At 36.5% G+C, this 13,723-nt stretch overlaps 1 protein-coding gene across 50 annotated transcripts in view; it reads left to right on the forward strand.

Annotated features, from left to right (window-relative positions):
• The window catches only part of PMFBP1 (polyamine modulated factor 1 binding protein 1), a 484,787-nt gene that overhangs the window by 288,243 nt on the left and 182,821 nt on the right, over positions 1-13,723 (forward strand). For 49 of the 50 annotated variants that reach the window (XM_056823945.1, XM_056824098.1, XM_056823956.1 and 46 more), the window contains 4 exons: positions 420-557; positions 3,353-3,415; positions 4,659-4,718; positions 5,442-5,501. In XM_056823945.1, coding sequence (XP_056679923.1) covers positions 420-557; positions 3,353-3,415; positions 4,659-4,718; positions 5,442-5,501 — 321 coding nt within the window. Of the gene's footprint in view, positions 1-419; positions 558-3,352; positions 3,416-4,658; positions 4,719-5,441; positions 5,502-12,318; positions 12,427-13,723 lie in introns of all 50 variants that reach the window. The other variant, XM_056823979.1, reaches the window with a different exon arrangement.

Consider the following 13,723-nt stretch of genomic DNA (forward strand, 5'->3'; position numbering starts at 1 on the left):
AGTCATCCAGATTCCAAACATGGCCTTTTCTTTGTAAATTTTATTTGCATCAGATGACAGATGATTAGTTTCTGGTTGTATGAAAACATGGAAAACAAAAGAGTAATGGGTTAAATTATAGAACAAATGACCACTTTTACTATGGATTAGGTGGAAAGAAAATTGAAGACTAAGATCATTTGTTTTCCACCTGAATGTCCCCCTGTTCTCTTTGCCATAGAGTAGATTGTTAAGGAACTCACAATAGAGTGAATTAAAATAGAGGGTGTCTAAGAAATTCCTAGAGAAATGATGGAATTGGGGGAAAAATAGCAGAAACATTTCTCAATAAATAATACTACTCATAACTAATTATTACACTAACATTCTGTAAGAGTTGTATTTTCATATTTTCACTCATTTATTCAATGTGGGGCAAGGAGGAAGATGAAATATGCAACCTAACGGAGGGAAATGAGAGTCTCCAAGATGCCCTGAGACGATATACAATACAGTTGGGGTCAGCTACAATCAAGCTTGAGGCTGGTGAGAAGGAGAGAGAGCAAAAGGAAAAAGAGGTGAGCATAGCAAAGAATTAAATGTTGGGAAATCATTCAGCTTTTTAGGATTTCCAGATTAGATCTCACTCCTCCATTATGGAAAGAAAAGTAATTGTGGTATCTGTACTCTATAAAACAAAGGAGCATCTCTAACAGATTTCCCAGTGATTTTTCCTTTGGATTCCAATGTCTTCATCCTCTTACAATGCTATCTGATTACAATTTCACCGTCACATTGACATTTCTCATTTTTCTCACTTCTCAAGTTCCTAGCATGAATTCTAGACATTTTCGAGACACCCTCATTTCCATTGAATCCATATTCCTTCCCTTCTCACTAAGTAACAATTTCCCTTTACATAAGGCCAAATAATTTCACTTTAGGAAGAGATATTTGGATTAGAAAATTCCACATCATATTGTTTGGAATCTCTCATCACATTGCTCGCCAGAGAGTCAAGCTCCATGAGCTTCCAAAATAATATATTTCAATAAGCCAGTCTTTTGGCAATTACAATTGATGGAAAAAAATGCAACAATGAAAAACACTGATACTCTGTGTGTAGGTACTAGTGTGTACCAACCTACTAAAGAAAGAAAGACAAGCATAGGTATTGTTAAGTTGTCTTCCTTCTTCTACAAAGATACCTAATGGCTTAATCAAGGAAACTTTGGATAAAATTACTTTGGCAAACCCCAAAGCACCAGAAGATGACTCTGTACAGTTATTTCTTCATTTAACTAATCATTCTGTTTTTGCACTCATTGAGACAAAGATCCTTGTTCTTTTAATAAAGGGCACTTTTAGAAATACAGATTTTAAGGGACACCTAGGTAGTTGAGTGGGTGCAGAGCCAGGTATGGAGTTGGGAGTTCCTACATTCAAATCTGGCCTCAGGTTCTTCCCAACTTTGTGACACAGGAAACTTCACTTAATTTCAAAAGTCTTGTCCTTACTGCTACTCCACCTTGGAACTAAAACTCAACATTGCTTCTAATACAGGGGATAAGGGTATAAGAAATCAATAGGTTTCATAGAAATTCTAAACTACCTGCACCCTAAGAGAGCACTATTCCAAATTCCAAATGCTACCCAAATTTGGCTAAAATGGAGGATTGGTAGTTTTAGAGTTCTCAGGAAACTTATAGCTACAACTCCTACTATATATGTGAGGAAGTTAGTAAAAGGAACTCAAAACATTAAGTTCTCCAGCCAGCCTTTTCCCAGAATTTTAGAAGAAATCAAGAAGATTTAAAAAAAAGAACAAGAAATCATAATATGAATTTTTGGACTGTAGCTCAGGACATTCGATATCATGATTTTAGAGAAAATGTCATTTCTAGTGTTGGCTTAGATCTTCAATAATGAATTTGAGAAGGACAAATTAGGAGGACCAGGGCCTCGGGAAAAAGAAGGAATTCTGCCATTGTGGAAGGACCTTCAAGAAAGTTCAGTGCTTCTGAAATTATGATACAAGAGCAGGTAGAAATGCTAAACACCTTTGAAAAATCACATGGTTCTGTAGTCAGCCATGCTTTATCAGAGCTATTTTTATAAGACTATAAGTAACCAAAGACAAAAATTCCATGACCAACCTCTTTCCTAGCATTCCTGCCTAGACAATATCCAACTCTACCAAAGCCAAGGGTCACTTATATGTCACAGACATTGACAAAAAGATTACTTTTTCTTCCAAGAAGGAAAAATGAATTACAATAGACATCTTGAAAAGCACCAACATTGGGTTTCTGCCTAATACAGCTATTCTTTGAGACTGGCTAACTGTTTCATTGCTCAGTTGTTTTGGAGCTAATAATCAAAGACAAAATGGGTAGCAATGATGTAGAAGAGTACAAGTGTGACATTTAACAGAAAAGGGAGTCAAAACACCACATTTTCCAAAATTATAATACTTCCTTTGCAAACATAAGAGGTCAAAGTAATTGATAAGAACTGGCCAAAATATCACACAGAGAACTATGGCTCAGTGTTGGATGTAAGCACTTTAAAGACAGGCAATTCCTGATTCCTGAGATTTGCTCCACTGATGAAGAGGTGGGAAAGGATAGGCTGGGTGAAACACAATAAGAGACAGAGTTTCTAGTAAAACATGCAATATTAACCATTAGAGTGGGGCTAAGCTACAAGAAAATTCAGCACTCCCAATAAGATCCAACAAGAGCAGCAAAAGGTGAGTAGACTCAAGAAGAGAACTATAGGAAAGGAAGTCAGATCTGAACAATTATTCTATAATGTGGCTATTCATTCATTGTCACAAAAGTATCCCTACTCAAGAAGTAATTAAAGCCTAAACCTATGACCAAGCCCAATCTTAGACTTAATGATCAGCATTCATACTCTCCCTACATTCCAACAAAAGCAAAATCACAATTTCTGGGCACATTCTCTGAAACAAACCCTTTCCTTCTGCATGTGGGCAGAGTGTTTGAAAATTCTTAGCTACATACAAGAGCCCCATTCCACCAGGATAATGACCACATCTTTACAAATTCTTATTTCATATTTCCCTGTTAGCTGGTTTGAGAGCTGAAATACAAAGCTCAAGAGGATGGAAGTGGGTACGGAAAGATACCAAAATTTGTTCTACCCAACATAGGAGGCACTTACAAAAAGAACATCAAAACATAAGTTTTCCAAACAGTCTTAATCAGGGTGATAGATGTGAGGTGGCTAGTAATTCCTGGTGTCTACAGCATAGATCCAGAATGGCTAATAGTATAAGGAAATATTGATTGAATGTATGGATGTAACATAGAGTCTCAAGGTTATGATACAATATCATCCATTACAGAGAGATTTACCTGCAAGGAAATCCTGTGCTGCTGTGAAGATGATGCCATGTAAGATAGAAAAGGTGAGCAGACTGAAAAATACCAAAGATATAAGGAAGAAGGACAATTCTAGAAAAAAAAATCTCTGTAGTCTGATCAACCATTATGTTTCCAAGACCTGTCACTGACCCATAAATAACTAGGCAAAAATGCTATGACCAACCACACTCCTAATATTGCTGGTCATGATTCAAACATAGTAATCCCCCTAACAAGTGAGGATTAACTTTCACATTAAATTCAATGAGGCCAAAGTCAATAATTTCCCCAGGAATACAGAATGATATCACATCATAATTTTTTCTATCATTTTAACATCACTGGCTGACATAAGAAATGATAATTTTAGTGATTTTGACTGTAGCCACATATAACATGCCAAGTTCAGCAGATGAAACAGAAAAAATTTTTAAACTCTGAAATGCATAAAATAAATGTACAGTATCATATAATATCACATATTTTATATCCAAATGCTAGAGTTATAGAAAAGTACTTCAAATTAAAATAATTAAAAGCTTAAAATTTGTAAAAAGAACATGAAAGCCAGCAGGCAACACTCCAATCATAGAAATGTAAATACATTTTACATATAGTATATATATATATATATACATATATATATATATATAGTAACTCATAAATGCATACAAGATACTCCATAAAATTAAAAGAAAAAAATTAAGACTTCTTCTCCGGTACAATAACATTGCTGAAATTCTTTACACAGATTTTCTAGATATCAGATGCATTGTATTTCTACATCCCACAATATTGAAGGGATAGATAAACCATGAAAATAAAAGGCATGAAGAAACCACACTGAGTCACCATTTTTCCATGTACTCCTTTACAATTAGTTAACAGATTGCTTTCATTGTTACTTTAGAGCTGAAAATGAATGAACAAATTAGTGACATATCAGTGTAAGAGACTGCTTGCCATGATATGTATGCTTATAGTATGAGTAAGGAAGTTAGAAAAAAGGGAGGCAAAATACTAAGTTTTCCAGTCAAACACACTCCAACATTCCTTGCAAGAGTTTATAGAAAAAGTCAAAGGAATTGATCAGAAGATGTCAAGCACAAAAAAGTTATGTGACAAAGGTTAGGACTCATGCTTGGGGCTTAGGTGTTAGCAGTTTAAGGACAAATAATACTTAATTTATGGGACTTGTCTTTCATGAAGAGGGGGAAAAGGAAAGACTGAGTCAAAAACAATGAGAGACAAAGTCTCCAGCATAACATGCAACATTATCTGTTACAGAGGGACTCGGGTACAAGAAAAATCAGTGCTACTGAGAAGACTCAACAGGAGGATGAAAAGGTGAGCAGAACTAATACCAACAACAAAGGTGAGGAAGGAGAACACATTTGGACAATTATTCTACAAGGTGGCTACCCATTCTTTGCCACAGAAGTATCACTCCCCAATAGGAACAAAGGCCAAAAATGTTATGACCAAGATGACTCGTAGCCTTACTGGTCAGCATTCAATCGTGCTTATCCTCCTACCAAAGAAAGCTTGAACTTTCTTGGCACCCTCTCTGAACCAGACCTATGTTCCTGACAAAACCAGGGTTTACTTTCATGTCACTCTCAATGAGGAAAGAGTCAATTCTTTTTACCAGAAGGGAGAGAGTTTGGAAATATATACAATGTAAAATAAGGAGTTCAATGTACCCATCCTGTGGCATATCTGTTCTAAGATTCTCTTTGAGACTGACTAATCCATGGAGGCACAGAGTGAAATGCAAGAGGCAATCTAGCCTCACTCCCACTCTGTGAGAGATGAAGTTAGAAAAAATGGAATCAAAGACTAAAATGTTCTTTGCAAGATTTTGTAGGAAACAGCAAAAGAATTGATAAGGACGTGCCAAAAATGTCAGAAAGAAAAATCTTAGATGGGGACTCGGGGCTTTGGGTATGAATACTTTGGGGTCAAGAAATCTTTGAAGTCTAGGATTTTCTTCTGTAAGAAAGAGAACAGACAGGTGGTAATTCTGTGAGAGAGAGTTTGCAGCATAACATGCACTATTATCTGTTACAGAAGGACGCAACTTTAAGAAAACAAAGTGCTTCTGTGACATGCCAAGAGGAAGGAAAAAAGGTGAGCAGAACCAAGGACCAGCAACATGGTGGGGAAAGAGAACAGATCTGGGGAAATTATTCCATAATGAGGCTAGATATTCTTTGCCACAGAAATGTTACTCCACAGTAAGTACCTAAAGACTGAAATTGTCTGACTAAGCTCCCTTCCACACATTCTGATCACCATCCTAGCCAACCTAAGCAAAATCTCCATCTATTTTCTAGTCAGACTCAATAAGGCAAAGGTCATCCCTTTTTTTTTCAGGAAAGGAGAGGGTTTTTTTTAACATAATGTAAAAATAAGAGCACCAAAATACCTATACCATGGCACAATATTTTCCAACTCTTATTTTACATTAAGGAACACAATCATTGCTTGATTACTATGGAACTAAAAACCAAAAACAACAAATGAGTGGCAGTTCAGAGCAAGAGGTTGCCTGCCCTTAGCTCTACTTCTGTGAGTGAAGAAGTTAGAAAAAATGGAGTAAAGAGACTAAGTTTTCCAAGCAAACCAATTCCAGTGTTTTTTTCAAGATTCTGTACAACAAATCAAAGAAATTGATGAGATCATGCCAAAATGTCCCATAGAGAATTCTCTGACTATAGTTAGAGAGTTTATACGTGAGCAGTTAGGGAACAAGTCATTCCTGATTTCTGAGACCTTCTTCGATGACAGAGGGAATAGGGACAGACTGAGTGAATTACAAGGGAGGCAAAGTCTCCAGCATAACATGCAACATTACCCATTACCCTGGAACTCAACTAAAAGAAAATTCAGTGCTGCTGAGAAGATCCAACAGGAGGCAGAAAAGGTAAGCAGAAGCCAGAGGAACAAAGGGGTAGAAAAGGTACAAGCTATTTAGGTGGCATGTAATCCCTGATACCTGAGGCTGAAGAGAAGAGTTTAAAAAAAAGAGGTGTAACCTGTCAATATGTCACTAAAGGATCCTCAGGCTTCCTACTGAGCGTCCAATGCTCTCTACCTTCTCTCCAAAACGAGGTTTCACTTTCTTGGCACATTCAATGAAGCAATGATCACTTCTTCCTACAGGTGAGGAGAGTTTAAAAAATACAGAGCCTCCAACAAGGAACCCAAACCACATGTACAATGTCATCACTTTTTACAACTCTTATTTTAGATTTCCTGGTCACTTTAGAACTGAAAATCAAAGGAAAAAAATGGATACAGTGAATTCTAGAAGTCTACCTAACTTCCTACTCCATGAGAAAGAAATTTACAAAAGAGGAAGTTAAAACATTAAGTTTTCCAGCCAGACTCACTCAAATGTTCCTAGCAAGAGTCTTTCAAGGAGCTCAAAGAGACTATTGAGAAGAGAACAAGATGCCATATGGTGAAGTGTCAGACTGTGGCTGAGGACAATAGGTGTGATCATTTTAGGGACAGGAAATTCCAGATGTCTGCGGATTTGATCTTTAATAACAACTAGGAGAAAGAGAAATTGACTGAATCAGAAGGTGAGAAACAGTGTCACAAAGATAAGACACAAGACTATCCATTGAAAAGGGACTTATCTACAAGAAAAAGTGCTGCTGAGAAGACTGCACTTGAAGCAGAAAGTGTGAGTAGACACAAGAGTACCAGAGTAGAAAACAAGGAGGAGAACTTTGGGAAATCACTCTGTCATTTAAGCCACATATGCTTTGTGAACAGAGGTAGCACTCCCACTAAATATATGAATCCTAAAATTCTATGACCAAACTTACACTAGCCTTACTGGCAAGTGTACAGCCCTAGCTATCCTCCTGCCACATCAAGTAAAGTTTCATGTCAAACTCAGTGTCTCAAGTCTAGAAATCTATGACCTGGCTCACTCACTTACTTCCTGGCCAGGATTCAATCATAGCTACCCAATTGTGATTTCCATGGTTCATTGGCAACCAGCTCCCATACATGGCCATTTTAATGTAAATTTTATATACATCAGATGGCAGATGATTAGTTTCTTGTTATTTTAGAATATGGGGAAAATTGAGTAATAGGTTAGATTGGAGAACAGGTGACCAACTTCACTATTGATTAGAGAAAAAGGAAATAGAAAACCTAGAACATTTGTTTTCCCCTAAATGTACCCTTGTTCTCTTTGCCAGAGAGTAGATTTTTAAGGAACTTACTATAGAGTGAATTAAAATAGGGAACGACCAAGAAATCTTAAGGAAAAGGATGGAATTGTGGGAAAAGATTGCAGAAACAAAATATGCTTTTCTTAACAAATAACACTACTAGTAAAAGGTTACTATAATGCCATTCTGTAAGAGTTGTATTTTCATATTTTCACTCATTTATTGAATATGGGACAAGGATGAAGATGAAACGGGTAACCTAAAGGATGAGAATTAGATTCTCCAAGAGGCCCTGAGACAATATGCAATAGAGTTGGAGTCAGCTACTATCAAGCTTGAAGCTGCTGAGGAGAGAGAGCAAAAGGAAAAAGAGCTTAGCAAAGAATTAAATGTTGGGAAATCATTTATCAACTTGATAAGTTTCCAAGACAAGATCTCATTCCTCCATTAGGGAAAGAAAGTGAATCATGGTATCTGTTCTCTATAGAACAAAGGAGCATCTCTATCATATTTCGTAAAGATTTCTCCATTGGCTTCCAGTGTTTTCATCTGCTTATAACACTAGTTTTCTAGGATTTCACCATGACATTGACATTTCTAATTTTTCATATTTCTCAAGTTCTTAGCTTGAATTCAAGGCTCTTTAATGCTCACCATCATTACTGCTGAATCAATATTCCTTCTCCAGAAAGTCACAATTTCTCTACAAATAAATAAACAATTTCATTTTGGAAAGAGCCATTTCAATTTGAAAATTCCACTTCATTCAGTTTTAAGTCTCAACACATGAATTGCTGTAGTTAAGCTCTATAACTTCCACAACAATAGGTTTCATAAATCCAATCTCCTGGCCATTGCAATGGATGGAAAGAAATGCAGCATTTAAATACAACTGATACTGGGTATGTGAAGGTTGGGATGTACTGACCTGCTGAAGAAAGGAAGCCAAGCATAAGTATGGTTAAGTTTCCTTCCTGCTGAAACAAAGATGCCAGAAGGCTTACCAAAAGCACCAGAAGACAACTCCACACAGTCATTTTATAATCTGACTAATCAGTCTTTTTTGCACTCATTGAGATTGAGTTCACTTGTTCTCCAAGTAGAAAGTACCTGTGAAAATACAGATTTTAAGCAGCAGCTATCTGGTTCAGTAAATACAGAGCAAGGTGTGGAGTAGGGAGTTCCTGAGTTCGAATCTGGCCTCAGGAATTTACCAGTTCTGTGACAATGGCGCAGTCACTTAATTCCAATTACCTAGCCAGTAATGTTAATCTACCTTGGAACCAAAACCCATATTGTTTCTAATACAGGAGCTAAGGGATTTCAAAGAAATTCTAAACCACCTGGACCTCAGGAGCAGTATTCCAAACATCCTACCTGAATCTGGCTAAACTGGGTGATTGGTAGTCTGTGAGATAAAAGTGAGCATGAGGGCCCCAACAACCCAAATATAAAAAACCTGGAGTCAGAATCTGAGAGTAGAAGAGACAAGCTCATTTCTTCTTTCTCATGAGAAAGGGCACCCCTCCTAAGTGAGGCAGAAATGCAATGACTGGTTGCAGATACAAACATTCTATGGATTCCTAGAAGAAGAAGAGTTAAGAAGGTATGACAGCTGGGCTGAGGGATATATTGTTCTTCTTCTTTCTTGAGCCCTGACAATTTCCTTGAAATGAGATATAGTCTGATCCTAAAATAAACAGACATTCTTGAATTTACACATTTGATTCCTGATTTGGGGAAGGGGGTGTAAGCTGGATCCTTTCACACATTTTATTTTATTTCATTCAGTCCCCCCCCCTTTTCTTTTTCCCAAGCTGTGTGATTCTCAATCCATTGCTGGAAGATTGCCTCAGTTTCCCTCTCTAAATCTAAATATTCTGGGCAATCTTTTCTACTATTTTTAGTGCCATAATGATGTTCCTTTCCAAATTATAGCTATCCTCCATCAGTCAGAGAAGACCACTTATGAATTGGCATATGAGCTGTTCTGCACTTCCAACTGCTCATGTTGCAACAAATTCTTTAGCACTTTGCTCAGCAATTCAGTATGAACCAGTTCCTTCCCTTTACTAGAGATCATAACCTTCTCTACCCAAAGTTTTCCAAATATATGTACTACAACCTATACATATTAAGAATCAGTAAAAATATTCCCCCCTCTTTCTCCTTGCTTCTTCAGAGCCTGATTGAGGGCATATAGTTCACAAGTTTCAGCTGACCATGAATTTGGAATTTGGCCTCTATCTACAAAAGTAGTCTTATCTCCATCAATTAAAGTATATCCATTCCTTCATTCCCCATTCAATATTCATGAGGACCCATCTATAAATAGGTTTGTTTCCCCATGTACAGAAGACTCTTGCAAATTTTTTTTTCATTTTAGTCTAGTAATCTATTATTTCCATGCAATCATGCTCCATTCCCTCCAAGTCCTCTTTTCCAATTCCCCATAAAAACATAACAGGGTTCAAATTAGCAGCCCATTGGTGTAAAACGGTAAATACTGTCATTTGGGGGGGATTAAATCAGTTGTACATTGAAGATATAATAGCCTATAATTAAGCTATAAATAGATTTAGTTATTGGGAGTCGATGGTTGAGAACTTGGTGGATCAGTAGTTGAAAAGACTTGACTGGAGATAAATCTTCTGTAAAAACCTATTTATTGTATTTACTTCTATAGGAACAGTGATAACAAAAGGAAATTGGAGATATTAAAACTGGAAATTTTAGGAATTGTATTTCCCTAATCTAATATTATCTTAACTAAACCAACCCCCAAAATCTGTCCCACAAGGGATTCTCTTCTTCCTTGACCAACATCAAGGCTGACTTTATCTACACTTACTGTCTATCTAAATCCCCAAATTCTGTCTTTCTATCCTATGCTAAATTTAAACTTATAAACAGAGAGGAATGTCAGATTTCTTTTCTTGCAGCTCAGATGAAAAAACAGCTTTTAGAATTTTCACAAACTTTCTCCACTCACACAGTTCACTCTTTCTTGCCACCTGCTGGGGCCAGCACAAGTACTGCACCAAATACTCTCCTTCTCTTGTCTGCTAAGATGGTTTTTCAAGAGATGAATTCAGCAAAAATCTTCCAACTCACAGAGCAGCCTCTTTGGACAATTTTCCTTATTCAGGACTGCCCAAAGAGTAAAACTGTTGGTCCAATTGACTTTCCCAAAACTCCTTGGGAAAATTCTCTTTTACCCATCATCCTCTTTGAGATTCCATTCTGGCTGAAAGAAATCCAACTCACTCAATTCTCTAAAATCCATCTATCAAGAAATTTTGTTACTTAACCCTGTTTCTTAATTAACTCTTCAATATTCTACTACAATCCCCCTTGAGTCTTTTGGAAGTCCCTGGCTCCCCAAATGACTCTTAATAAACCACACTACTTTATTTTATACCTAACTCAATAATTTTTCTCAAATAAAACTATTTCCTTAACCTTATACTATTCTATCACTACTCTAAATCTATTCTTTTTTTTAAACCCTTACCTTCTGTCTTGGAGCCAATGTTGGCTCCAAGGCAGAAGAGTGGTAAGGGCTAGGCAATGGGGGTTAAGTGACTTGCCCAGGGTCACACAGCTGGGAAGTGTCTGAGGCCAGATTTGAAACCAGGACCTCCCGTCTCTAGGCATGGCTCTCTATCCACTGAGCCACCCAGCTGCCCCCTCTAAATCTATTCTAAGGACAGAAAGAGAATTAAAAAGGATAGAAAAGAAAAAGTAAGGAACATTTTGCATTAATGCAAATCAAATTACAATTTCAAAACTCCAAATGCAAAACAATGCTATAGCAAAAGAACAAAAGAACACAATTTTCCTATGCTAGTACAGAAAGGAAATCCTATCTAAAGATAAAACTCCAAAATTTACCTTACAAATACTATGGAAATAGCAACAAATTTAACTTTAACTATTCTAATACAAAACCAATTTTTACCTAAGGATAAAAAAGACTTCAAACCATCTTATAAACTACAGAAACTGCAAAGTTTTTCTACTCCACTTATAGGAAAAAAAACTATTTTAAAACTAATGCAAACTAAACTCAAAATACACCACCATGCAAACAAAACTTTACATGCTCTATTTACACAAATATATGTAACTTCATATATATGTATGTATGTATGTATGTGTGTATGTATACATATATACATACATATTTAAATGCTAGAAATCATTCTTTTGGAAAAATTAAAAATATCCCTCCTGTCGTGATGTGGATATAAAATTCCTATGAATTTATTAAGTTATCTTTTATACTAGTATATCCTTAGTATTATATGTGGTATCCAGTTAGAATTTATAACATTTCTATGTAATATGGTATGTATTATAGTGATATTACCTATTCCTAAATCCTAAATATTTATACTTACCAACTTACCATTTATATGTGTTAATACAAACCGCTTTTTGTTTCAAACCTGTGTAGTGTCTTTAGAATCTTAGTCTGCAATGTTCTCCTTCAGTCTGCTTGCAAAAGTGTATGTTGCCATTTCCTCTTATTTTGTTGCTAGTTTCTCCTCTTGATTGTGATTATGACAGTGTTCTTATAATATGTTTTTGCAAACAGTACATTGTCCTTAAGAAAACCTATCTGTAGTGAGTCCTTCACCCATGTTCCATTGTCTTTGCATCGTCCTTGGTGTTGTGTTGTGTTGATTTTTGGGTTGTGTTGTGTTGATTTTGTGTCCTGTTCTTCTTCTTACCAACTTCACCTGAAGAAACGTCATCAGTCGTCTACTTCTTCTCTCGATGGCACATATCTCGATTTCACGGGCGAGCAATGCAGCCAAGAATCTTTACCCGAAACCTTGATAGCAGTAGGAGTTGTGAGTAAAACGTTAAAAAGTCCTTGCCATGCTGGCTCAGTGGCACTTTTCCTAGTAAAATTTTTGATGTATACATTGTCACCTGGATGTATTTCATGCAGTGCATAGTTTATTGGTCCAGTCAGAACTAAAATTCCCAGCTCTTGCAATTCTTTGATCCTGTTCTGCAATTGTCTAATATATTCTGATATACTTAAATCTCCACCCAACAAGGAGGGATAAACAGGACTAAAAGTCTTTGTTTGTTGTGGGGAATGTCCAAAAAGCATCTCATATGGGGAAACATGCAAATCACCCCTTGGCTTGGTTCTAATGTAAAACAGAGCTAGTGGCAAAATCTCTGGCCATTTTAAATGAATCTCTGCATAGAGTTTCCCAACCATGGTTTTAACTTCTCTGTTCATGCATTATACCTGATCAGAACATTGGGGAAGGTATGGGACATAAAATTTCAGTGTTATACCTAAATTTGCATAGATCTGTTGTAAGACTGAATCTATAAAATGCAAACCACAGTCCAAATCTATCTTAGACGGAATTCCAAACCTTGGCACTATCTCTTTCAATAACACCATAACAACAAAATTAGCTGTGTTCTTATTTCTAGGAAATGCTTCAAGCTATCTCATCAGCTAATCCACAATGACTAAACAGTACCCCACCTTTGGCATGGTGTTATAATCAATTTACATATGCTCAAAGGGAGTGAAAGCTAGAGGCCTGCTTCTGAACACTTCTTGTCTGAATATGCTTTGATTATATTGCAGACAGATCTGGTAAGAAGAGTAAATCCTAGAAGCTGTCATTGTTATCCCTGGGGCTATCCAAGATTTCTTTATGGTATCTACCATTTCCTGTGTACCAAAATGACCCTGTTTATGTATGCTTTGACAAATCTGTATGTAAAAAGCTCTTGACAGTATCGGTTTTCCATATGAAGCCACCCAAATGCCATTTTTGTTCTCTGCCTTGAAATTCTGTTTCAAATTTAGAACTTCTTTGTCATTGTATGCTATAGTCAGATCTTATAGAATTATTAGTAAGATATTTAAACATAATTCAGGTCCTCCAATTGCTGCAACTTGCACTGTTGCATCCACTCTACTATTCCCTCATGCAACAAAGTCCCTCTTGTTTGTGTGTGTTCTGCATTGCACAATAGCCAGTTGTGTTTGAAGTTGTAAAGCAGCTAACAGTTCACTTATTATTTGTGCATTTGAAACCAACTTGCCTGAAGATGTTAAGAAGTCTCTTTGTAACCACAGGCTTCAGACTCATGGAAAATCCAAAATGCATA

This window comes from Monodelphis domestica, chromosome 1 (genome assembly GCF_027887165.1).
Source record: "Monodelphis domestica isolate mMonDom1 chromosome 1, mMonDom1.pri, whole genome shotgun sequence".
In the NCBI taxonomy this organism is placed as follows: Eukaryota; Metazoa; Chordata; class Mammalia; order Didelphimorphia; family Didelphidae; genus Monodelphis; species Monodelphis domestica.